General features: G+C 43.1%; 1 protein-coding gene across 2 annotated transcripts in view; it reads left to right on the forward strand.

Moving 5' to 3' along the window:
* The window catches only part of si:dkey-34e4.1 (carboxyl-terminal PDZ ligand of neuronal nitric oxide synthase protein), a 144843-nt gene that overhangs the window by 85199 nt on the left and 32541 nt on the right, over positions 1-27103 (forward strand). For both annotated transcript variants that reach the window (XM_068012406.1, XM_068012407.1), the window contains 5 exons: positions 5759-5851; positions 9977-10035; positions 13079-13187; positions 14792-14933; positions 22158-22297. In XM_068012406.1, the coding sequence (XP_067868507.1) occupies positions 5759-5851; positions 9977-10035; positions 13079-13187; positions 14792-14933; positions 22158-22297 (543 nt within the window). The remainder of the gene's footprint in view (positions 1-5758; positions 5852-9976; positions 10036-13078; positions 13188-14791; positions 14934-22157; positions 22298-27103) is intronic.

The raw sequence follows: 27103 nt of genomic DNA on the forward strand, positions 1-27103 counted from the left end.
TAATATAAGTAATAGTGATATTTGCAGGATTGCAGAGCACATTTCCCCTTGTTACTGATATGTACGTTGTTCTTCTTTCTTTGGCCTCCTTATCTCGAGAGACAATGGGTAAGCACCTGCAGGTGGTCGGTGGTGTGTGGAGCAGCGCCTGGAGTGGCTAAAAAGGCCAATTCTAGAGTGACAGGCTCTTCCACAGGTGCTGCAGAAAAATTTGTTTGTCGGGGCTGTTACACAGTTGGCTCTCCCCTTGCGCTTCTGTCTTTTTTCCTGCCAACTGGCAAGTCTCTTCGACTCGCCACACTTTAGCCCTGCCTTTATGGCTGCCCGCCAGTACAGGCTATAGAAGTCAAACAGTTTTCACAAGTCAAATGTTTCTTCCCTTTAGGCATTGATTGTTCATCTCCCAGTCCTTTTGAATGGGACGCAGTTTTTGTTTTGTTTCTGTAACTGGAAATGAGAACTTAACGAAGTCAGATTTCCGAACTGAATTTGGATTGTGAGCTATTTTCACTGATCAGCATTCAGATTATTTGAGAAGTTTTAGGTTTCCTTGAATCAACCCCACCTTCACAATTCCCATTTTTATTGAGACCCAGGCTATGGATATCGAACATGGGATGTGTGGAGTTACTGTCTGTAGAATAAACTCACTTCACTTGGTAGCCTGGACCCAGCTGAATGCAGCATGCGAGTGAAAGAGTTATATTTTGATGCTCTAATTGTTTAATTTAATTTAATTTTAAAGATACAGCACTGAAACAGGCCCTTCGGCCCACCGAGTCTGTGCCAACCATCAAACACCCATTTATACTAATCCTACATTCCTACCACATCCCCTACCACCTACCTACACTAGGGGCAATTTACAATGGCCAATTTACCTATCAACCTGCAAGTCTTTGGCTGTGGGAGGAAACCGGAGCACCCGGTGAAAACCCACGCGGTCACAGGGAGAACTTGCAAACTCCACACAGGCAGTACCCAGAATTGAACCTGGGTCCCTGGAGCTGTGAGGCTGTGGTGCTAACCACTGCGCCGCCCCACAAACCAACTTGAGATGAACATCAGATCATCAGCTTGGCAGCACAGGCATCAGGCCATCTGTCTCCCCAATAGATGGAACTTGGTCCAGGACCCAGGACCGCCCTTTGCTTGAGCCTGCCTGCTCTTGTAGGGTATAGGCCTGGTTTGTGTGCACTGGACCACTCAACAGGATGTGGCTTCTTGACGGGAGGCAAAACTGACCTGATTGTCTGTCTTTCTGCTGTAAGTGCTTCTCTCTGCTACCTGGATAAGCATGGTGGTAGTGTGGCACCACTTTCTAACCCTCCCAGATGAAGCAGACAGCACAAGCTGGGGGGCGGTGAGGGGAGGTTGGGGGGTGTGGAGGAACTGCTGCTTGGGAAAAAAGAGGGATAAAGAATATGTTTATATAAATATCTACCAGGAGGAAATAAAACTGAGAATGTCTAAAGCATGGGCTGAAAAATCCCTTTGTGTATGTATGGTATAAGGATGTTCACCCACTATTTTTTAAAAAACACTTTCTCCCTTTTTTGGGTTTCCATTGTTATGAACCATGCCTGGCAACCTACTTCCAGGTCTCCTCCAGTATAACTGCGTCTCCAGCATTTAAGTGGTGTACAAAGATAGCCCTTGGTGAATCTTTCAATTCTCATTCATTTTCTTTGTTTCTCTCTCACTATTTTTCCCTCTCTCCTTGTTGATACAGCAAGACTGAGGTGGCTGTTTTTATTTAGTTCGCACTGACTTTCCTCCTTTAATGATCCAGCACAGGTTTCCCTCCAGGTTCCCATAGTCATGTAGCTCTGCATTGTAGTTTTCTATTGCACCACAGCAACACTTGGTACCAACACAGTGATTGATTTTCAGTTCATTTATACCAATCAGCTACTCATCAGATTCAGACTGTGTCTCTGGGGTCACCTGCTTTAGGAATAGATTGTATCTAAAAACTAACTACTCCTGTCATCGTTAAAGTTATATAATTTCTATTCAAACTGATATACTTTCAAAGTTGGCGACCCTTGTACTTGAGATCTCTACACCCATTAATTTTCCAATTCCTCATTGAAATCTACCTCTCCAATGACATTGCTGAGCACCTCTCAATATGCGATTGATAGATTTTTGTTCGGCAAGGGTATAAAAGGTTGCGGAATCAAGATAGGTAGGACAATGATCTAAATGAATGGTGGGATAGGTGGAGGGGATGAATGGCCTCCTCCAGTTCCTATTTTCCTTCACTAACCCTCTCCTCCTGCTCCTGTTTGGGTTGATGCTCAACTGTGTAGCACCTTGAGGGTATTTTTGTCTGTTAAAGCTGCTTGTTGCTTCTGGAGGGCATGAAAAATGTATTTGAAAGGATATTGTAGCTACAAACACCGCATTAAAGACACACATAGACAATTGGGTCTGTAGATGTGAAAGACTTCAGAACAATAGCGATGCCTTTTATTTAATGCTCATTCTACCATTTTCCTCTACAGCAGTAGGCTCCAATCTTCTCATTAGATCATTATTACCTCATGAACAGTCAGGCGACACATGATGTCATTGACGGCTGTTACTTTCTGGATAAAGTCCATCCTTTTTAACATTAGTCTTCATTTTTCTTGTCATCCCATGCATTTGGGGCAGAAAAATAAGTCATGGTCATTGCTCAGATTTAATTTCCTTTTAATCTTTGTGGTATTTATCAAGGATGACCTTTTAAACCAATTTAAACAAAATTTAGAAAAGATGTTTCAGTTTAAACTCTAACAAAACCGCTAACAAAAATTGATTTGTTCTGTTATGCTTGTGCTTCAGTGGAGATTGTTTGTTGAATAGAGCAGCACATTATCTCACAGGTTCAGATGTACATGCTCGGTCTTTACTTTGCTTCTCCTGCACACTGTTCTAAGTCTCTTACATTTAATATTGCATCTCTTCTATTTAATAATGTATCTTGCACCTGTAATCTATACAGTGGACTTTCACTATGCTTAGGCAAATAAATTGAAAACTTCTATAAAGAATGCCATTGACTCCAGGAAAGATACGGCTGTCCTATTAGCCTCCGTCAGGAATTTGCCAGGCGGATATTCTAAATTAATCTTGGCTCTGTGAAATGTCTGTATTTATTCACAAACTAATGATCCAACGTTTGGGAGCATTGTTCCCTCACTCCATCACAGCACGCTGCAGATGATACGGGATCAGATAGGAAAGATAGATGAGAGTCCATGTGCACTGAGCCTAATGCTGAACAGAATTAAAGTTCTTTCCTTCACATATAGCATCCTCCAAAAGACTCTTTCCAGCTTGTAGATTAAAGCTCCAAAATTGAAAATGATTGTACACCTCACCTGGAGCATACCTCCAGTGTGCCTACCAAAGTAGTGCTTCTAATGATACATTGATCGGACAGCAATGCTTTTCAGACAGGTTATTATAGAAGTGTTAGAAACATCGCTGTCTGCAACCAGCTTTTGTGGAAATTTCCGTACACTCCACAGAAATACAAAGCAGTTACGACACAGAAACAGGCCATTTGGCCCAACTAGTTGCTGTTGGTGTTTACCCTACACATGAGCAAATACATTTAATCACTTTTACCTTGGACCTTACTCATTCAACTGCTTTCCCTTCATCCACCTATCCAATCTAATCTTGAATGTTGACACAGTTTCTGACCTTGTTATTTATTCAGAGGATTTGAACGTAGCTGACAAAGCCAGCATTTATTGCCCACTCCTAATTACCCTTAGATGGTGGTGGTGAGCTGCCTTCTTAACAACTGAATGACATGCTGGGCCGTTTCTGAGGGCAGTTACGAGTTAACCACATTGCTGTGTGTTTGAGTCACATATAGGCCAGACCAGGTAAGGAAAGCAGATTTCCTTCCCTAAAGGGCATTAGTGAACCAGGTGTGTTTTTATAACCATCCACTAGTTACACGGTCACCATTATTGTTACTAGCTTTTTATTCCATATTTATCTGATTAACTGAATTTAAATTCCCCGGCTGCCCTGGTGGGATTTGAACTTACGTCTTCGGATCGTTCATGCAGGCTGCTGGATTACTAGTCCAGTAGCATTATCACTATGCTACTGTTACCGACTCAGTTACTAACCCTGGAAGTAAATCCCTCAGTCTCGCAACTCTCTGTAATGAAGTTTCTCCTGTCCTCTGTTCTAAATCTCTTACATTTAATCTTGTATCTATGGTGCCAGAACAGTAGAATAAACTGAATTTTATAATCAATCACCCATTGACTGCTCTCAGATGAGAAGCTGGCCTGGCACCTATAGAAAGTACCCACATAATCTGAATAGTGCTGAAGTGTAATTCTGTCAGCAGAGACAGCTGAGTCTTTCCATAGATTACAGAGGGCCTCCAGTGGCTGAGATCTGGTACTGTAACATTGCAACACCAGGCAGGCCTGACCTGATCTGAGATACACCAGCCTACATAAAAATGTTTAAGCTTGGGCTAAGTGAGAAAGCCACCATTATTAGTATAATTGGACATTGTCACCAGTGCAGTTCATTCACAACCTACCCATGAATGAAGCTAAGATCTGAAATATATCAAATACTTCCAATCTAACTTTGTGAGGAGCACATGCCCGAGAAGCCCCTGCAAATACTGACACACTCCCGAGGAACCCCCTACAAGTAATGATACTCTCCTGGGGACACCCCTGCAAATACTGACACATTCCTGGGGACCCCCTGAAAATAATGACACACTCTTGGGGACTCCCCTGCAAATAATGACACACTACCGGGGGAACCCCCTGCAAGCACTAGAACTCTGCAGGAACCTTCTACAAATACTGGCACACTCTCAGGGACCACCAGTAGAAGCCAACATACACCCAGGGACTCCTTTCAAATACTGACACACTCTTGGGGACCTCCTGCAAATACTGACACTCTCTCGGGGACCTCCTGCAAATACTGACACTCTCTCGGGGACCTCCTGCAAATACTGACACTCTCTCGGAGACACTGCCCAAAATTCTGAAAGGCAGTTTTCATTACACAGGGGAAACCAGATCTGTCATTTGAGAAAACATTGATTGGTATACAGAAATAACTTTTTAGTGACTCCAATACAGGAAGATATAGAAAAGAGAATTCTCACGGCATTGCATTTGCTGTATACACAGCCCAAACTGGCAGAAACCAAGGCAACAAAATACATTTTGGTAGAATCTAATTTTTTTGTGACCAGACTAATCCGAAGTGGCACAAAAGTCACGTGTTCGGGATCAGATTGATCCCTGTCCACCTGCTTCTGAACTCTGACAGGTTAAAGGAACATCTACTTCCCCACATTACAGAAACCAAACCTAATTTGATTGCTCTGCAGTGTCAGCTGTTCCTTCACAAGCCATTAACTGTGTGTATTCATTAACACTGTGTTTATACCTCTGGATTAATCTGTATCAAAAGGCAAAACTGCTGGGGGTGAGGTTTTCTATTATCAATTCGCAATGCTTAGCAAACGCAACTGGCCCATGTCATTGATACGCTGTCTGCACAAAGTAATTTGTCTGTTGCATGCAGCCTTTATTACAAGCTGAATGGGACCTTTGAAAGACCTGATCTTCAATGGGAGACCATCTGGAGCAGGTTCCCACGTGCACAGTTAGAGCTATTGCTGCTGCTCAGGTCCTTATCTGTAGCTGACAGCTGTAAAATCCAGCTGAGCCGTGATGTAACACTGATACTGTTTTATTCCCAGTACGAGTTCAAAGCCAAGAACATTAAGAAGAAAAAAGTGAGCATCCTGGTGTCTGTGGACGGAGTCAAGGTCGTTCTGAGGAAAAAGCAAAAGGCAAGTTCATCACTTTGCACTTTCCTAACAGATTTTACCGTTAATCATTACAGATAACCTTGATCTGTTTCTTTGAGTTGGTTATGACCTTCAGCCCCATTGTGTCAGCGGTCAAAGCTATGGCTATCCAATACCAGTGAAAACCTTAAAGTACATCAGGCCCATCCAGTTGTAGCTCTGCAGAAAACTTGGGAAAAGATGCATTGCAGGTTAGTCAGCATCTACAATAAATCCAATGAGTTAGCTGTTCCATCCATTGCTGTCCTCTATAGAGCTGCCTGGGAAGCACATTTTCAGGGGATCTTTGTGCAACCTTGGGCCCATTTCACACCACATCCAGCTTCAACTAGGGCAGTTGAACACACCATCCTGACTTAGACATATATCATCGTTCCTTCATCATTGCTGGGTCTAAATCCTGAAACTTCCTACGCAAGAATATTGTTGGAGCACCTTCACCACTCAGACGGCAGTGTTTCAAGAAGCTGGCTCACCACTCCCTCAAGGGCAACTAGAGGTGGGCAATAAATGCTGGCATTTCCAGTGGCACCCACATCCTGATAATGAATTAAAAAAGAGGTTCAAAATGCAGAACGATTGGGGAAAGCAGTAAGGAGCTGCGAAAATGCAAGCCATCGATCTTCTCCTTCCTAGGCTGACGCTCAGCACTGAGGATGACATGTTCCCACTCTGGTTCAGTGCGTTTTAATATGGCTAACAAATCTGATGCATGAACCGCAGACTCTACCACATGTGGGGTGGGTGGTGTTTGAAGAGTTGGCTAGACGAGTTACTTGGAGGGCTGTGCGCTCCTTCTGCTGCCTGTACTTGGCTTCCATGTGCTCCTGTCGAAATCTGACGAGGTGTTCGGTACCTTCCCAAATGCACCTTCTCTACTTTGAGCGGTCGAGGGACGGTGACTCCCGAGTCAGCCGGTATGTTGGATTTCCTCAGTGATGTCTTGAGGACCTCCCTAAAGCAATTCCTCTGTCCTCCTGGGAGTCTTTAACTGCAGCGAAACTCAGAGTAGAGCAGTTATTTTGGGAGCCTGGTGTCAGGCGTGCGAGTGATGTTGGTAAAGATTGTCATCTGCACTTGTGCTCCCACCCTAGATGTAACAATCGAAGCCAAAGAGGGATCCTATTCTGTTCTTCAGCAATCTCTAGCTCAAGGGGTGGCGCAGTGGTTAGCACCGCAGCCTCACAGCTCCAACGACCCGGGTTCAGTTCTGGGTACTGACTGTGCGGAGTTTGCAAGTTCTCCCTGTGACCACGTGGGTTTCCGCCGGGTGCTCCGGTTTCCTCTCACAGCCAAAGACTTGCAGGTTGATAGGTAAATTGACCATGGTAAATTACCCCTAGTGTAGATAGGTGGTAGGAGAATTGAGGGAAGGTGGGGATGTGGTAGGGAATATGGGATTAATGTAGGATTAGTATAAGTGGGTGGTTGTTGGTCGGCACAGACTCGGTGGGTCAAAGGGCCTGTTTCAGTGCTGTATCTCTAAATAAACAAATAAAAAAGTCCCATCGGACGACAAGGTAATTCTCCTTGGTGACTTCAATGCCAGAGTTGGGAATGACTCAAATCTCTGGAAGGGTGTGATTAGCAAGGAAGGAGTAGGGAAAGCAAACTCCAATGGAATCTGTCCCTTGACGAAATGCTTAGAACATGACCTTGTCATAACCAACACCCTGTTTCCTCAGAGAGAGAAATTCAAGACTTTGTGGCAACACCCGTGATCCAAGTATTGGCACCTACTTGACTACATCATTGTCCGAATGAGAGATCACTGGGATGTCTGTATCACTTGTCCCATGACAGGTGATGACAACTGCTGCACCGATCATTGTCTTATCTAATCTGTTATGTCCAATACCTGGCCCCTAAACAGCGGCAACAACAGAAATGTTGCCACAAGAAAATTAACATTGAGGGTCTCAAGAATCCCACAGAGGCAGCTCTCCTCAGCCAGCGCCTCAAAAGCAACCTCTCGACTTCCAGCCAACATGAGCTGCAATGTGTCCGTAATGCCTGGTCCACTCTTAAAAGTCCACCATAATCAGCACCTCCAAAGAGACTTCTCTACCAGGAATCATAGGGACTGGTTCGAAGGGAATGACCAAGAAATTGAAGAGCTCATCAAATGTAAGCGCAAAGTGTTCGTAGACTGAATGCCATCAGTATTATTTGTTTTAATGGCAGTATCAGTACATCACTGCAAAAACCAGGGTTTGTCATATCCTAGAAATCTGCCTCTACTTTCCGGTTGTTCAACTCAATGCCTTCAATCTACGAGTGATATTGGCACCAATTTTATTTAGTGTTGTTACCAATGCACTTTAGGAAAAATTGCACCTGAGCCAAATCATTTCAATGTTGTGCCAATGTGATTCGCGATTTACTGCCTCAAACTGCTTTCACCAAAGCGCCAATCCTATCAGCAGCAGTATTTCACCCAGTGTTAAACCAAATAAAATATTCACTCCCTGCATTTGCAAGGACAAAACCTGTAATCCTACTATTGGCAAGGGTGGGATAGTACATAAAAAATTTATGCAACCACCAATAATCTTCAGAAATCCTTGAGTTACAAACTCTGGGTCTGTATCAGATACTCCCTCAGGTCCAGAATCATAGGTCTCTCCCATAAACGGACACCATATTCCCTATGATTAGGAGTTTCCCATTGTAATCTAGTAATGTGACAGCATGATTTGTGGTAATAATGTTGAAACTCTTTGCTATGCGAGCTGCGTACTATAATCTGACACACACTCCTGGGTGTGTTTTTCCTACCTTATAGTAGTCGGACTGATGAGAACTGTAGTGTGATGAGGCTAATTGTAAAGCAAGAAACTTTATTTTTTGAAACAAAAATATGAACAAACAGAATAAAGTTCACAACGAATTTCAAACTATTTCTCAAAATGTTGCAAAAAAGCAAGCATGTCACACTATCCCAATTATCCACCTAAATTCACTTGCTAACTTAGCAAATCTCTGAACATATCTGGTACTTCACACAATGTGAGAATTCTTTCCCACCGCATCTGTCTTTTACTCTCAATTTTCACAGACCGTGTAAGCTTGTCCCAGCTAGACAGGAAGCCAAAAACCTAACCTCTGATCCTCCCCATTGATCTCTAAAGCTAAAAATTGAACCCTCCTAGGTGTAGGATCCTGGCAGCTAACTCTTACTGAGATAATATTTCATTCAAAATCCTTCTCATTGTTAGAGATCCCAAAACTGACACCTGATAACACAGCTTGTGTGAAGTTTGCTTTTTTTATTTATTCATGGGATGTGGGCGTTGCTGACAAGGCCAGCATTTATCCCTAATTGTCCATACCCCACCCATGAAGCCGCAGTACATTAATTTAAAAATCATGCAATTCAACAGAGCAAAAATGCAAGAACTTATTGTTTAAGCATTTGTTCCTGATCGAAGAAGTACAATGTGGAGTGAGGTGGCTTGAGTCATTAGATTGAATTTTGTTCAGGTGACGGGGGTCCCGGTGCTGTGCTGGAAGATGGGGGAGAGTGGCCACTGTCTGTACTGCAGGAGGTCCTGCTGTACCGAGGGCGTTGGAGACCCTGGGACCGGTAAAGTGGGGTTGGGGTCGCTGGGACGATTCAGGCAGGCCCCAGCGATGGAGTGGTGAGGGTGGGGGGAGGTCTTCCTGGGGCGGGGGGGGGGCAGCAATTGCCACTGGGGGGTCATATTTAACACCCATTAACAGAACTTCACAGACATTAACACTGGCGTCCCTTGATTGCCCCCAAAGGAGGAACCCCCTCGACCCCGCTAGAAGACCGCTAAGTTTTACTTGGCAGCGTCTCCCCGCGGTAGCAGGACGCTCCGCCTTCTATTAAATTGAGGTGGTGGTGGGATTAATTGGCCACTTAAGGGCGTCAATTGGCCTGGGGCGGGGAAAGCCAAGACGGGCACTCCACCCCTTCTGATGCAATTTTATGGGCCCTCCGCCTCTGTTCCTGTTCCTAGGGGGCCCATAAAATTCGGCCCATTGATTCAGATATAAGGTGAGAGTTTTGCACCCCATAAAGGATTGTGCTTTGTGTATCTAAAGGTAATCTTTTAATCAAAAGATCTCTTCTTGTTCTAGAGGAAGGAGTGGACATGGGATGAGAATAAGATGCTGGTGATGCACGACCCTATTTACAGGTACAGTGCTGGCTATAAATTATTAGGTCGTTATCTGCCCTAATTTTTCCTTATGCAGTTTGTTTTATGATGCTGCTGTGAAGTGCCTTGGGACATTAAAAGGCACTATATGAATACAGGCTTTTATTGGTGAAGTCACAGATCTAGGTATTGAGAAGCCAGAGACCAGCAACAATTTACAGCACTTTCAACTTCACAGAGGCGCTGACTGGGCAGGAATTGGGAGTCACTGTCTATAAATTACACTGCACTGGACCCCAGAGACATTGGGGGGGACATAAAATCGAGTGGGAGACAGGGGGGCACTGTGCCCATCATCTACCTGCCCCTGCTGCTATTTCAGCAATGGCTGGGGAGGTAGCAGATGGGCCGCCTGCAAATTAAGGCCTTTAATTGGCCAATTAATTGCCAGTTAAGGGCCTCCTCCCAACGCCACTGGTATTTTACCAGCAGCGGACGGGGACTTCAGCACCTGAGGAGGCCACTCAGTAAAACCAGGCGTCCTCTTTGCGGACTGTGGGGTTGTGGGGGGGCCTCCTGATCATGCACCCTGTGCCCCACAGAGGGCTCTTCCAGCAGCACAGGCTGCCCCAGCTAAAATTAACCACCCTACCCTACTTTCCAACTTCCAACCCCATCACCGGGGCTCAGCTAATTGTCCCCGTCAAGTCCCGAACCCCACTTACCTTTTTGGAAGGGTTTTGTCCATGGTTCTCTTCTTGCTGCGTGCAGTCCCAGCAGTGGCCACCACTCCCAGTGGCGCTGCTGGGACTGAAGAGGTGCCAGCCCTCTGATTGGCCGGAACTCTTGGAGGCGGGACTTCATGGCTCAGAGGGGCAGAAGTCCCAACCGAGGCCTGTTAAGCGCCTGGGCCACGCAAAATTGCAGCTTGGCTTCCAGGCCCAGTGGAGGTGGGCGCTCCCCTGACTTTTCAGCTGGTGGCCAGTGCCACCGCCACAACTGAAAATTCTGGCCTTAGTACCAAAAGTTAATTCAACTTATGGATTATTTTAAAATTCTTGATACAAATAAACAATTATCATAATAGGCTCTGTTATGAAGTTACAAAATAAATTAATGAAGGTATTAAGTGAGAGAAACAAAGTGGGAGCGAGTGCTTTGAAAACTGTAAAGGTACAGAGTATAGATACAGTGTTCAGGGGACAGTGTTGGTTATCAGTGAAGCAACAGACACTTGTAATAAAGAGAGATCAAGGAACTCAAAGGAACAATTAGTATAGGAGATGGTAGGGGACAGCAGAGTTCATTTAGTAGAGTAAAAGTGTGATAATGGCCAAACTGTTGATGTTTTCTATATCCTGTTGATGACTTGGACTCTCATGGGATGCAGCTGGAGACACATGATTTTCAAAATTAAAATCTGTTGTTGCAGATTAAATTGCAGTCAATACTAATAATGATAGACTGAGGCCATGGTGTCAGAAATAGTGAGAGTTTAGTTGCCTTTGCGTAAAATTGAGAATGGCTGATACAGTGGAAATGCTAAGCATAATTAATTGGACAGTAGTTTCTTATTAAAGCCTTAAATCAAGGAATGTTGTAAACAAAGTACAGGATTTATCTTGTACGGTGAGCAATCTTGAAACGGAATTCCATTGCTCTTGGATTGCTGTTGTTGGCTGGTGTGCACGTTCAGGACATGTCACTGCTACACTCAGTCATTTAATTGGCTCTCTCTCCTTTTGTGTCCCCTTTAGTGCCTAACACAGAATATTAAAAGTAGTCTGAAGTCGGAGGTGAATAAATCATGGCTGAGAATGCTTGAGCAATCAGAAGCTGCAGTCTCATAAAAAACATAAGAAATAGGAGCAGGAGTAGGCCATACAGCCTCTTGAGCCTGCTCCGCCAATCAAAAGATCATGGCTGACCTGATCTTGGCCTCAACTCCCCCTTCCTGCCTGTTACCCATAACACTTGACTCTTCTATAGTTCAAGAATCTGTTATCTCAAGCCTTGAATATATTCAATGAATCAGCCTCCACAGCTCTCTAGGTTAGAGAATTCCAAAGATTCATGACTCTCTGAGAGAAGTAATTCCTCCTCATCTCCATCTTAACTGGGCAACCTCTTCTTTTGAAACTATACTTCCTAGTTCTAGATTCCCCCACGAGGGGAAACATATTCTCAGCACTTGCCTGAGTAGATCGCAGTTTAGGGTTCGTTGGAAATCACTTTTACACCTGGCTAAATTTAGTTCTTGTCTGTGGAGAATTTCAAGTCAAGCATTGCCAACAGCCCTACGGCAGAGTTTCCAGTTTGTTAGTGAAGGCTTCAGTTGCTGGACTGATTCTGTGAGACACATTATACAGTCAGCAGAGGCAAAGTGAGAAAAAAAATCGATAAGCATGTGAATGTGATTCCAAAAACACCAACAATGAAGTTTTGACAGCATTTAGAGTTTGCCTCTAAGCTTTTCTTAACTTGTTTGAACTAAGTTATTTGATATTTTTGTTTTTTCTTTCTACATGCTCCTCAGGCTTATAAAAAGAAAACAATGGTTATTACTAGGAATAGCTTAAAGAAACAGATGTATGTATGCAGCTTGAAAGTTGACAACTTTGGGGCCAAGTGGTCAGGAAGTAGGAATGGAGCCAGTATAGGTTAATCTCCAGATACTTTGCGCGAGGAACTGGTCTGTTTGTGCACTGTGTGGAGTAATGTTATGGTAAATCAGCACTCCGCAAAGTACGAATATAATCAATGTTGTCTCAGAAGATAAGGCTTATTTTGTAATGTCAGCTGGGAAGAGAAATCTGTAGAAGGCAGAAGGTGTCCTTTCTTGCACCCTAAAATTGTCATTTATTTGGTGCTTTGCACCCAAAACTGCTGAAACCAGTGAATTGGGAAACACATTAAATTTGATTGCATCTGGGAGCCAGGTTAAAATGTATTGCTGTTAGGTAACACATAAACATCTTGTATTTTTAATTATCCTTTTCATTAATGTGTTGTACTGTTATTTGGCATCAGCCTGATCTCTTATTGTTACTAATTGTGTGCCTTTCTTTTTCTTGGTTTTTAGAATATTCTATGTATCACACGATTCCCAGGATTTAAAGATATTCAGCTATATTGCCAGGGATGGCATCAGCAATACCTTCCGATGCAATGTGTTTAAATCAAAGAAAAAGGTTTGAACCCTTTTCTTATATTCTATGTGTGAATGGTGTGTGTGTATGTTTTATATTCTGTGCAGAACACAGATCCATTTTCATGAACAGAAGTTGCCAAATATACCTTTCTTCGAAAACACTAACTTGTTGCTGGAGTAAGAATACAATATTGAAATTCAGTAAAGGTTGAACAGGCTGGGGCTCCTTTCTCTAGAAAAGAGAAGGCTGAGGGATGACCTGATAGAGGTCTTCAAAATTATCAAAGCATTTGGTAGGGTTGACGTGGGGAAGGTGTTTCCACTTTGGAAAATTAGGGGCCATAAATATAAGATAGTCACTAATAAATCCAATAATGAATTCAGGAGAAGCTTCTTTACCAGAGAGTGGTTAGAATATGGAACTCACTACCACATGCAGTCGTTGAGACAAAAGCATCGATGGATTTAAGGGGAAACTAAATACACACATGAGTGGAAAGGAAATTGAAGGATATCCTGATAAGATGAGATGCAGTAAGGCGGGTGGAGAGTCATCTGGAGCATAAACACTAGGGTAGACATGTTGAGATAAATAGCCTATTTACATTCTGTAAATTCGATGCAAGTTCACCGGTATTCTGCCTGGGTTGCCTTTCTTAATGTGTGAACCCCAGCAGTGAGTGTCACGCTGTCTAACCACAGAGAAGTCTGAACTGCAGCGATTGTGCTTCCAGCAGACTGCTTTAATTCAGGACCCTTGTAGCAAGCAGTCAGACAAGACTATTATTTCACTGACTGGGCTAGAACACAAGAAATAGGAGCAGGATTAGACCCCCATGTGGCCCAACTCCACTTTCTTGCCATATCTCTTGTTTCCCTGAGAGACCCAACATCTACCTCTCCCAGCCTTAAATGTATTCAATGATGGAGTATCCACAACCCTTTGGAGTAGAGAATTCGAAAGATTCACCAGCCTTTGAGTGAAGTAATTTCTCCTCATCTGAGTCCTAAATGATCGGCCCCTTACCCTGAGACTGTGCCCCTGTGTTTTAGATTCCCCAACTAGTGGAAACAATCTCTGTGTCTTCCCTATCCAGCCCCTTCAGAAACTTTATGTATCAAGGAGATCGCCTGTCATTCTTCTAAACTCCAGAGAATATAGGTCCAATTTACTCAGCCTCTCATCATAGGACAACCCCCTCATCTCAGGGACCAATTTAGTGAACCATCGCTGTACCTCCTCCAATGCAAGTATATCCTTTCTTAAATGCGGAGACCCAAACTGCAGACAGTACTCCAGATGTGGTCTCATCAAAACACTGGCTAGCTTTGAAGATGGGTGCCAATGGTGAAAAAACACTGCATCCCAGCTCTGTTACAATGTAATTTACTTTGTAATTAGAATAATAGAATGCGGAATCAAATATATTTGCCATTTAATCATGTTTATGTTTGGATCATATAAAGTTTGTCACTGTAACAACAGTAACGTCAAAAGTAATATGCTAAATGAAGGAATTTGAGATTTTTCTGTAACATTATAAGATGCTATGTAAATGCTAGTAATCTAGCAATATTATAAAGCACTGATGTGTCTGGATGATTTGTAAGTTTGTCTACAATTCAACAATCTTTCCGTCTCAGAGCCAAGCCATGCGAATTGTCCGTACAGTGGGACAGGCCTTTGAGGTCTGTCATAAGCTGAGTTTACAACATGCTAAACAAAACGCAGATGAGCACATGGATGGTGCAAGTGACAAAGCTACAGAAGAACAATTCACTGGAGGTAAAGTCAGCCGATCCAACATAACTCTCCCAACTGGGAGGTATCTTGATGTCCAGCGGGTGAGTGTAGCTGCCCAGCAGTGCCAGGTTAACTTGACGTGGTGCAACTAATGTTCATTATTTTAATGGTTGATTTACAATGTGTGGAGCTGCTGCACAGCATCTACAGTTTGGAAATCTAGCATAGGTTGGTGTTCTGAGGTGATCAGAAAGGAAATACACTTCTGAAAGTCGGCAGCAGTAATTTCCAGATGGTGAATGAGGAGCAGATGAATGCAGCATTGCTGTAAAAATAGAACTGAGAAATGTTGATGATCTCCAGGATAAACCACACTTGGAGTACTGTGGTCTCCATTTTATAAAAAGAATATAGAGGTACTGGAGAGGATGCAAAAAAAGATGTACAAGGCTAATCCCATAACTGAGAGGTTCTGATTATCAGGAAAGACTGAACAGACTGCAGCTTTTTTTCTTTATGAAAGAGAAAACTGAGGGGTGACCTGATAGAGGTCTTTAAGATTATGAAAGGGTTTGCTAAGGTATGCATAGAAAAGATGTTTCCACTTGTGGGGAGTCCAAAACTAGAAGTCATTGCCAGGGCCATGTGGTGAAGGGTGTGGGTGGTTGCCACTGTTCATTCCCAACTGACTGCAGCAGGTGTTTTTGTTACTAGGGTTTTAACCCCTCTGTTTTAGTTGTCAAAAAAACAGATATTGGCATGTTTTCTAATAGGTTTAAAACCGAAGATTAACTATTTGTTGAACAAATATTCACTCCCGAAATTGAACAAATAATTTGTGTTTGTCTTCACAGTAGAAGACACAAGTTCCATACCAGAAATAGGCAGTAACCTAGGGGCCAAAAAGAATGAGGAAATTAAGGATATTAATATCAGCTGAGAAAAGGTATTGGAGAAATTTGAAAAACTGAAGTCTGACAAGTTCCCAGGACCAGATGACCTACATCCGAGGATTCTAAAAGAGATAGCTGCAGAGATAGTGTATGCGCTGGCTATCATTTTCCAGAGTTCCTTAGATTCAGGAATGGTCCCGTCGGATTGGAAGTTGCCAAATGTTACACTACATTGCAAGTGTCATGCTAGGCCCCACCTGCCAAGAATGAGGCACATCAATTTTGTCATGAACATTGATTTTAAACTGTTACTGGAGTGAAGGAAGGACTTGTTAAACAGATAAGCCGTGGCTGGAAAAGGCATTTGCATATTAACAGACGGTGATTGGAAAGACAAAGGACCGTTCCCTGACACATTCAACCCACAATGGACCTTGATCACCAGGTATTGTCTGTAAGAGGTGCATTCCAGAGACTGCTAAGGTGATACAATCCAAGACTGGTCACATGACTAACCTGCTTGGCAACCTGTTTTTTTTCCTGAATTTTACAAACAGTTTGAACTGAGAAAGTCTGTTTGCTCCTGAACTGAGAAAATCTCTCCTGTCTGCCCCTATTTTCTTTCTCACAAACCTCTGAATCCACTGAAGACACATGAACCCCAAGAGAGAAAAGTCTCCTACAGCGAACAAGGTTTAAGAAGAATACTGGGCTCCAACGAAACGCAAGATCTACCTACAATCAAGGACTCTACAGTGAACTTGAAGAACCATAACAAAAACTCTTCAGATATTGCCTCAAGCTTTTCCACTTTATTTTTCTTCTGCTCTTTTCTGTCTCTATTTGCATGTGTATATCGCATATGCATGCTAGCATGGGCGCGTCCTGTATCTGTAGGCATCAACTGAATTAGAGTTTAAGTTGAAGTTTAATAAATTTCAACTTTTCTTCCTTAAACCTAAGAAAACCTGTTTGTGCTGGTTTCTTTGTCTCATAATTGGAAAGCAGTGAACAAGGATTCACCAAGGGGAAGCTAAAAACACGGTGTGTTAAAAAGTAAATCCTGTTACGGTAAGACCAGGTGAAGGCTGAAAGGGAACCCTAGACCCCTTTCTCACCAGGTCATGACAGAAGAAAGAGAGAAAACAGGGAACTACAGGCCAGTTAGCCAAACATCAGTCATTGAGAAGATGCTGGAAACTATTATAAAAGAGGTCTTAACAATGTACTTGGAAAAGCATAGTATAATTCAAACAAATCAGCATGGTTTTACTAAAGGGAGATATTGTTTGACAAATTTATTAGAGTTTTTTGAGGATGTAACTAGTAAGGTAGATAAAAGGGAACCAGTAGACTACCTGGATTTTCAAAAGGCATTCGATAATTATTATTCATTATTATTTGAGATACAGCACTGAAACAGGCCCTTCGGCCCACCGAGTCTGTGCCGACCAACAACCACCCATTTATACTAACCCTACAGTAATCCCATATTCCCTACCACCTACCTACACTAGGGGAAATTTACAAAGCCAATTTACCTATCACCTGCAAGTCTTTGGCTGTGGGAGGAAACCGGAGCACCCGGCGAAAACCCACGTGGTCACAGGGAGAACTTGCAAACTCCGCACAGGCAGTACCCAGAATCGAACCTGGGTCCCTGGAGCTGTGAGGCTGCGGTGCTAATTAATAGGCAAGATAAGGGCTCATGGTGTTGGGGGTAATATATTAGTTTGGATAGAGGATTGGTTAACAGACAGGAAGCAGACAGCGGGCATAAATGGGGCATTTTCAAGTTGGCAGGCAGTGAATAGTGGGATGCTGCAAGGATCAGTGCTGGGGCCTCAGCTATTTACACTCTATATTAATGACTTGGATGAAGAGACAAAGAGTATCTACGTTTGCTGATGATGGAAAGCTCAGTGGAAAGGTAAGCTGCAGGGAGGTTGTAGAGAGGCTGCAAAGAAATATAGACAGGTGAAGTGAGTGGGCAACAAGATGACAAATGGAGTATAATGTACGGAAGTGTGAAGTTGTTCACTTTGGTCATAAAAATAGAAATGCGGAATATTTTTTAAAAGGTGTGAAACTGGTAAGTGTTGATGTTCAGAGAGATGTGGGGGTACTCGTACAAGGAATGCACAAAGTTAACATGCAGGTGCAGCAGGCTATTAGGAAGGCAAACGGCATGTTGGCCTTTATTGCAAGGGGATTGGAGTACAGGAATACAGAGGCCTTACAAAAATTGTACAGGGCTTTGGTGAGACCGCACCTGGAATACTGTGTACAGTTTTGGTCTCCACATTTAGGAAAGGATATACTTGAACTGGAGGCGGTGCAGTGAAGATTTATTAAATTGGTCGCTGAGATGAGGGGGTTTTCCCCTAATGAGAGGCTGCGTAAATTGGGCCTATATTCTCTGGAGTTTAGAAGAATGAGAGGCGCTCTAATTGAGACATAGAAGGTTCTGAAAGGGCTTGATAGGGTAGAAGCTGAGAAATTGTTTCCACTGGTCGGGGGAATCTAGAACACAGGGACACGGTCTCAGGATAAGGGGCTAATCATTAAGGACTGAGATGAGGAGAAATTACTTCACTCAAAGGGTTGTGAATCTTTGGAATTCTCTACCCCAGAGGGTTGTGGATGCTCCATTATTGAATACATTTAAGGCTGGGATAGATAGATTTTTGGTCTCTCGGAATCAAGGGATACGGGGAACGAGTCGGGAAATGGAATTGAAGCCCAAAGATCAGCAATGATCATATTGAATGGCGGAGCAGGTTCGATGGGCCATATGGTCTACTTCTGCTCCTGTTTCTTGTGTTCTTGTTCTTGAAATGATCGCAACCACATCCGCACGCACATTCACTCACATGCACACACACACACAAGAGATAAAATCACAGAATCGTTACATCACAGAAGGAGGCCATTCGGCCTATCGTTTCTGCACTGGCTCTCAAAGAGCAACTCCCTCAGTTCCATTCCCCTGCCTTCTCCTCACAATCCTGCACATTCTTCCTTTTCATATAACTGTCTATGTCCCTTTCGAATGCTTCAATTGAACCTGCCTCCACCACTTTCTCGGGCAGAGCATTCCAGACCTTAAGCACTCGCTATGTGAAAACGTTTTTCCTCATGTCACTTTTGCTGTCTTACCAAATACTTTAAATCTGTGCCCTCTCATTCTCGATCGTTTCACGAGTGGGAACAGTTTCTCTCTATCTACTCTGTCCAGACCCCTCATGATTTTGAATACCTCTATCAAATCACCTCTGGGCCTTCTCCAAGGAAAAAGTCCTAACTTCTCCAATCTATCTTCATAACTGAAATTCCTCATCCCTAGAACCATTCTCATGAATCTTTTCTGTATTCTCTCCAATGCCCTCACATCTTGCCTCAAGTGCGGCGCCCAGAATTGGATGCAGTACTCCAGCTGAGGCCGAACTAGTGTCTTATACAAGTTCAACATAACTTCCTTGCTCTTGTACTCTATGCCCCTATTAATAAAGCCCAAGATGCTATATGCTTTATTAACTGCTATCTCAACCTGTCTTGCCACCTTCAATGACTTATGCACATAGACACCTAAGTCCCTCTGCTCCTGCAGCCGCTTTAGAATTGTACCCTTTATTCTATATTGTCTCATCATGTTCTTCCTACCAAAATGAATCACGTCGCACTTCTCTGCATTGAACTTCATCTGCCACCTGTCTGCCCATTCCACCAACTTGTCTATGTCCTTTTGAAGTTCTACACTATCCTCCTCACAGTTCACAATGCTTCCAAATTTCGTATCGTCTGCAAACTTTGAAATTGTGCCCAGTATGCCAAGATCTAGGAAATCAATATATATCAGGAAAAGCAAAGGTCCCAACACTGACCCCTGAGGAACTCCACTACAAACCTTCCTCCAGCCTGAAAAACGTCCATTAACCACTACTCTTTGTTTCCTGTCACTCAGCCCATTTCGTATCCATGTTGCTACTGTCCCTTTTATTCTATGAGCTACAAGTTTGGTCACAAGTCTGCAAGTCTGTTGTGTGGCACTGCATCAAACGCCTTTTGAAAGTCCATGTACACCACATCAACAGCATTGCCTTCATCAATCCTCTCTGTTACCTCCTCAAAAAACACCAGCAAGTTAGTTAAACATGATTTTCCCTTAAAGAATCCATGCTGGCTTTATTTAATTAACTCTCATTTGTTCATGTGACTATTGATTTTGTTCTGAATTATTTTTTCTGGTTTTCCCGCCACCAAAGTTAAACTGATTGGCCTGTAGTTTCTGAGCTTATCTTTACACCCTTTTTTGAACAAGGGTGTAACGTTTGTAAATCTCTAGTCCTCTGGCACCACCCCCGAGTCTAAGGAAGACAAAAAATTATGGCCAGTGCCTCTGCGATTTTCACCCTCCCTTCCCTCAATATCCTTGGATGCATCTCATCTAATCCTGGTGCTTTATCCACTTTACATACAGACAGCCTATCTAATACTTCCTCTTTATCAATTTTCAACCCCTCTAATGTCTGACTTACCTCCTCTTTCAACATTGCCTGGGTTGCATCTTCTTCCTTGGTAAAGACAGATGCAAAGTATTCATTTAATACCTCAGTTATGCCCTCTGCCTCCATGTGTAAATCCCCTTTCTGGTCCCTAATTGGCCCCACTCCTCCTTTTACCACCGTTTTAGTATTTATATGTCTATAGCAAATTTTGGGATTTCCTTTAATGCTACCTGCCAGTCTCTTTTCATGCTCTCTCTTTGCTTGTCTTATTTGCTTTTTCACTTCCCCTCTTGATCTTCTATATTCAGCCTGGTTCTCAATAGTATTTTCTACTTGGCATCTGTCATAAGCACACTTTTTCTTCTTTATCTTAATCGCTACCTCTTTTGTCAGCCAGGGAGCTCTGGATTTGTTTGCCCTACTTTTCCCCTTCGAGGGAACATACCTTGACTGTGCCTGAACTATCTCTTCTTTGAAGGTATCCCATTGTTCATCGACCAGTTTTCCTGTCAGCTTTTGACACCATTCACCCCCAGCTCCATTCTTACCCCATTGAAGTTGGCCTTCCCCCAGTTAATTATTCTTACCCTGGATTGCTCTTTGTCCTTTTTGAAAGTCAGCTTAAACCTTATGATACAATGATCACTGTCCCCTAAATGCTCTCGTACTGATACTTGATCCACTTGGCCCACCTCATTCCCAAGAACCAGGTCTAGCAATGTCTACTTTCTCATTGGACTAGCAACATACTGTTGTAGAAAATATCCTGAACACACTCTAGGAACACTTGCTCCTCACTGCCCTTTAGACTATTAGCCCAGTCTAGATAGATAGAGAGGAAAAGAGGTTTGAAGTGAGGTAGGTATTTGGGGTTCATAGTAACCTGTCGAATCTTCTTGAAAGTCAATTTCTTCTTTAAAGTTGCAGGCCTGGATTGTTGGGTGAGATTTCAATCTGGATACAGCAGGTCCCTTCCAGTTCTCTGCTGCACAAGTTGAAGTGTAGAACTCACAGCAGGGCACCTTCTTTTTGGCTTGCTGGATTTTCTCCCAGTTCTCAGTTGGACAGGCTTTAGTGATCTTTGTCCTGATTCTCCCTCTCTCTCACCAGAGAGCTACTTTTAAGGTCAAAATGGTCTCACATCTTGCCTCTGTTGGGAGACTTAGATCTCCCTCCCTGTGGTGACCAACAATGGCCCAGGATGTGGCTATTTCATACCTTCTTGGTTTCCGAAAAACCCAGTCATTTCAAAAATATCTCTTGATGGGTTCAGGATGGATGTAATTGATACCTCTTAGCTTAGAATTCATCCTTTTGTCCTTGCCAGACAGTAAGACAGTTTAAATATACAGTTTGACCTTTGGTGGCCATTTTTGAAGTACATGGCCCACTTTTTTAAAGGAAAAGTCAATTTTTATAACTGTTCAATTTGAATTCTGTATTTTTAATCACTGCAATTCGTGTGAGTGTGACTTCATCACTATAAGATAGACACTAATAAATCCTATCGGAAATTCAGGAGGAGCCTCTTTACTCAGAGTATGGTTAGAATGTGGAAAGTTGCTGCTTCAAGGAATAACTGAGGTGAATAGCATAGATGCATTTAAGTGAAAGCTAGACAAACACGTGGGAGAAAGGGATAGAAGGATATATTGATGGGGTTAGATGAAGAGGGTTGGGCAGGAGGCTCATACGGAGCATATACACTGACATGGACCAGTTGGGTTGAATGGCCAGTTTCTGTGCTATAGAATCCAGGTTTTCTATGTATTCAGTGCTAGTAGTTGTACCTGGTAGTGTACCCAGCACTTGTAACTGGCTCCAGCCACTCCAACACTCTAATTTGCCCCATTTTCTTTAAATAGGTCACCAGTTACCTGGAGCAGAAGACAATGGGATTATGGACAAAGATTTGGAATCCTACAACACCACTGAGTTGCCATGTGATGGGATTGAGCTGGAAATCATTAACTCAGCACAAACTCATAAAGAGAGAAATTATCAGGTACTTTGATTAAACAGGCTGGCTATCTTTAGGCTATAATTATTAGGACATAGGAAGGTAGGAACAGAAGTAGGCCATTCAGCCCCGAGAGCCTGTTCCGCCATTCAATGAGATCATGGCTGATCCGCGGCCTAACTCCATATACCTGCCTATGGCCTGTGTCCCTTAATATCTTTGCTTAACAAAAATCTATCTATCTCAGATTTAAAATTAACAACTATTCTAGTTTCAACTGCTGTTTGTGGAGAGAGTTCCAAACCTCTACCACCCTTTGCGTGAAGAAGTGCTTCCTGACATCTCTCCTGAACGGTCTGGTCCTAATTTTTAAACTATGGCCCCTAGTTTTAGAATCTCCAACCAGTGGAAATAGTTTATCTTTATCTAGCCTGTCTTTTCCTGTTAATATCTTGAAGACTTCGATCAGATCACTCCTTAACCTTCTAAATTCGAGCGAAAACAGGCCTAATTTATGTAATCTCTCCTCGTAACAACCCCTGTAGTTCAGGTATCATTCTTGTAAACCTACTTTGCACTCCCTCCAAGGCCAATATATCCTTCCTAAGGTGTGGTGCCCAGAACTGCTCACAGTACTCCAAGTGGCGTCTAACCAGGGTTTTGTACAGCTGCAGCATAACCTCTGTGTCTTTATACTCCAATCCTCTAGATATAAAGGCTAGCATTCCATTAGCCTTTTTGATTATTTTCTGCACTTGCTCATGGCATTTTAAAGATCTATGCACCTGAACCCCCAAGTCTCTTTAGACATCCACTGTACTTAACCTCTTCCCATTTAGAAAGTACCCTGCTCTATCCTTTTTTGGTCCAAAATGGATAATCTCACACTTGCCCGTATTGAAATCCATCTGCCACAGTTTTGCCCACTCACCTAGTCTGTCAATATCTCTTTGCAATTTTATGCTATCATCTAGACTGTCTACAATGCCGCCTAACTTTGTATCATCAGCAAATTTGAATATATGACTTACTATGCCATCATCCAAGTCGTTAATGAATAATGTGAATATATGAGGCCCCAACACAGATCCCTGCGGGACACCACTAGTCACATCCTGCCAATCGGAGTACTTACCCATTATCCCCACTCTCTGTCACCTGCCACTCAGCCAACTTTCTAACCATGTCAATAATTTGCCCTCAACTCCATGGGCCTTAGTTAACAGTCTCTTATGTGGGACTTTATCAAACGCCTTCTGGAAGTCCAAATAAATAACATCCATAGACATTCCCCTGTCCACTACCTTAGTCACCTCTTCAAAAAATTCAATGAGATTTGTCAGGCATGACCTTCCCGTCATGAATCCATGGTGGCTGTCCCTGATTAACTGAAATTTTTCTAGGTGTTCAGTCACCCTATCCTTGATTATAGACTCCAGCAACTTGCCCATCACAGATGTCAGGCTAACTGGTCTGTAACTTCCTTGGTTCCCCCTTTCACCCTTCTTAAAAAGTATAGTTAGGGCATCTACAATGTGCTCCCCTACTTCCTTTAACACCCTCGGATGGAAACCGTCAGATCCTGGGAATTTCTCACTGTTTAGTTCCATTAATTTCCTTGTTACTGATGTTTTACTTACGTTAATTGTATTAAGTCCCTGTTCCCTATCAGCTGTTAATTTTTTTCGGGACTGCCGGCAAGTTATCCTCCTTTTCAACTGTGAATACTGAGGCAAAGTAATTGTTCAACATGTCTGTCATTTCCCCATGATCAATGACAATATCTCCATTTTCAGCTTTTAGTGGGCCTACATTGCTCTTGACCACCCGTTTTCCCTTTATGTAACTATAAAATTTCTTCTTCTTGATTTTGATGTCCCTTGCAAGTTTCCTTTCATAATTTCTTTTAGTAGCTCTTCTAAGCTGCTTTGTGACCCTTTGCTGGTCTTTGTATCGATCCCAATCGGATGGATCTGTGCTGCGTTTTGCATTTTTGTAAGCCACTTCTTTTTGTTTTATGCTATCCCTAATCTCTTTAGTTGTCCATGGCTGTTTTTTCTGTGAAGTGGAGCTTTCTCCTCTCAGGGGTATATACTCGCTCTGTATTTCGTTAAATGTTTCTTTAAATATTCTCCACTGTTCTTCAGTTGTTTGACCCATTAACAGATCTACCCAGTTTACTGTGGACAGTCTCTGTCTCATCCTGGTAAAGTCAGCCTTACCCAAGTCTAAAATTCTAGTAGCTGATTCGTGCTTTTCACTTTCAAATGCTACCTTGAATTCGATCATGTTGTGATCACTATTTGATACATGCTCACGCACAGTTAGGCTACTAATAAAATTTGGCTCATTACTCCTAACTAAATCTAATATTGCCTGTCCCCTTGTTACATCTAGGACATATTGCTGTAGGAAACTATCCTGGACACATTCCAGAAATTCACTACCTTTCTGACAGGTGCTAGTCTGCCTCTCCCAATCTATGTGTAAGTTAAAATCCCCCATTAATACTACTCTGCCTTTGTTACACACTTGCCTAATTTGTGCATTTATACAATCTAGCACCTCAGAACTGCTACCAGGGGGTCTATACACAACACCCATTACAGTTTTAGATCCTTTTCTGTTTCTCAAATTCACCCATAAGATCTCCACTGGATGCTTTCCCCTCATTATATCCCCCCTCACCAATGAGGTGATATTATTTCTAATCAGTAAGGCTACTCCACCCCCTCTGCCATTTTCCCTGTCCCTCCTGTAAACTTTATAACCAGGTATATTTAGTTCCCAGTCCCGACCATCCTGCAGCCACGTCTCCGCAATGGCCACCACATCATAATTTCCCGTTTGAATTTGTGCCTGCAGCTCATCTAATTTATTCCTTACACTTCGTTCATTTGTATATAGAACTCTTATTTGGGCTATACCCCCTAACCTGTTCCTCAGCACTGATGCTTTATTCGCCAGTTTATTATTTCTCTCTTCTAGTTTAGCCATGATACTTCTTGCAGTTTGGTAACACTCAACCTCACCACTAGCCTGCACTCCTACCTTCTCCTTTAACTTCTTGTTTTTCCATTCAACTGAACCCTCCCCCCCAACTGTTTAGTTTAAAGCTCTATCTACAGCCCTAGTTGTGCGATTTGCCAGGACTCTGGTCCCAGCATGATTCAGGTGAATCCCGTCCCATCGGAACAGCTCCCTCCTTCCCCAGTACTGGTGCCAATATCCCACGAATTCGAACCCATTTCTCCCACACCAGTCTTTGAGCCACGCATTTACCTCTTTAATCTTATTGACCCTTTGCCAATCTGCTCGTGGCTCAGGTAGTAATCTGGAGATTATTACCTTTTTGGTTCTGCTTTTTAATTTAGCCCCGAGCTGCTCATATTGCCTCAGCAGAACCTCTAACCTCGTTCTACCTATATTGTTGGTACCTATGTGGACCCATAACAACTGGATCTTTCCCCTCCCACTCCGTTCCTCTGCAGTCCAGATGAGATATCCTGAACCCTGGCACCAGGTAGGCAACACAGCCTTCGGGACTCTCGATCCTGGCCACAGAGAACAGTGTCTATGCCCCTAACTATACTATTCCCGCTTACGACTACATTTCTTTTTTCTCCCCGTACTTGAATGGCTCCCTGTACCAAAGTGCTGTGGTCAGTTTGCTCATCCTCCCTACAGTCCCTGCTCTCGTCCACATAGGAAGCAAGAATCTCGAACCTGTTGGACAAGGACAATGGCTGAGGCTCCTGCAGCACTACCTCCTGGATCCCTCGACTGCCTCACTCATAGTCACACCCTCCTGTCCCTGAGCACTGGCCTAATTCACGGTAGTTAATCTAAGGGGTGTGACTGCCTCCTGAAACACAGTGTCCAGGTAACTCTCCCCCTCCCTGATGTATCGCAGTGTCCGAAGCTCAGATTCCAGCTCATCAACTCTGAGCCAGAGTTCCTCGAGCAGCCAACACTTGCTACAGATGTGTTCACCAGGAACCACAATGGGGTCCACCAGCTCCCACATCATGCAGGTACAACACATCATCTGGCCCTGCATCTCTATTTTATTTAATTAGATTTTAATTGGTTTTTTAAATTTCCGACTGGTCTTTAGTTTTTAATCTGTAAAATATTTCTCCTATTCACCTTTAATCTGAAATCAACTTAGAATAGGTAATTCAAATTAGCAGTTACTTACCAACCAATGAACTTACAGTTTTCCTGTGATGTCACTCTTTGTTTTTTTTCACTCTGTTTTTACTCCCTTAAATTACCCAGAAATTAGTTTATTTACCAGGAACCTTGATCCCCCCCCCAAAAAAACTACCTACTATATTAAAAAAGAACTGTAGACCATTCTCTTTACTTTAGTTACGAACCCAGCTATTTAGAGTTATTCCCTGACAGCAGTTACTCACCAACCAATCACCTTGCAGCTTTCCTGTGATGTCACTGTTGACTATTTTTCAAACCTCCGGCGCTGTCTGAGTGATCTCTCTCTCTCTCTCTCCCGGTCTCTTTATACTCCGACTCCGCTCTCACTGTTTCCCGCTGTCTGAGTGAACTCTCTCTCTCTCTCCCGGTCTCTTTATACTCCGGTTCCGCTCTCACTGTGTAGCCGCTGTCTGAGTGATCTCTCTCTCTCTCTGCCGGTCTCTTTATACTCCGGCTCCGCTCTCACTGTGTATCTGCTGTCTGAGTGAACTCTCTCTCTTTCTCCCGGTCTCTTTATACTCCGGCTCCGCTCTCACTGTGTATCCGCTGTCTGAGTGAACTCTCTCTCTCTCTCCCGGTCTCTTTCTACTCCGGCTCCGCCCTCGCTGTTTCCCGCTGTCTGAATGAACTCTC

Source organism: Heterodontus francisci, chromosome 32 (assembly GCF_036365525.1).
Source record: "Heterodontus francisci isolate sHetFra1 chromosome 32, sHetFra1.hap1, whole genome shotgun sequence".
Taxonomy (NCBI): Eukaryota; Metazoa; Chordata; class Chondrichthyes; order Heterodontiformes; family Heterodontidae; genus Heterodontus; species Heterodontus francisci.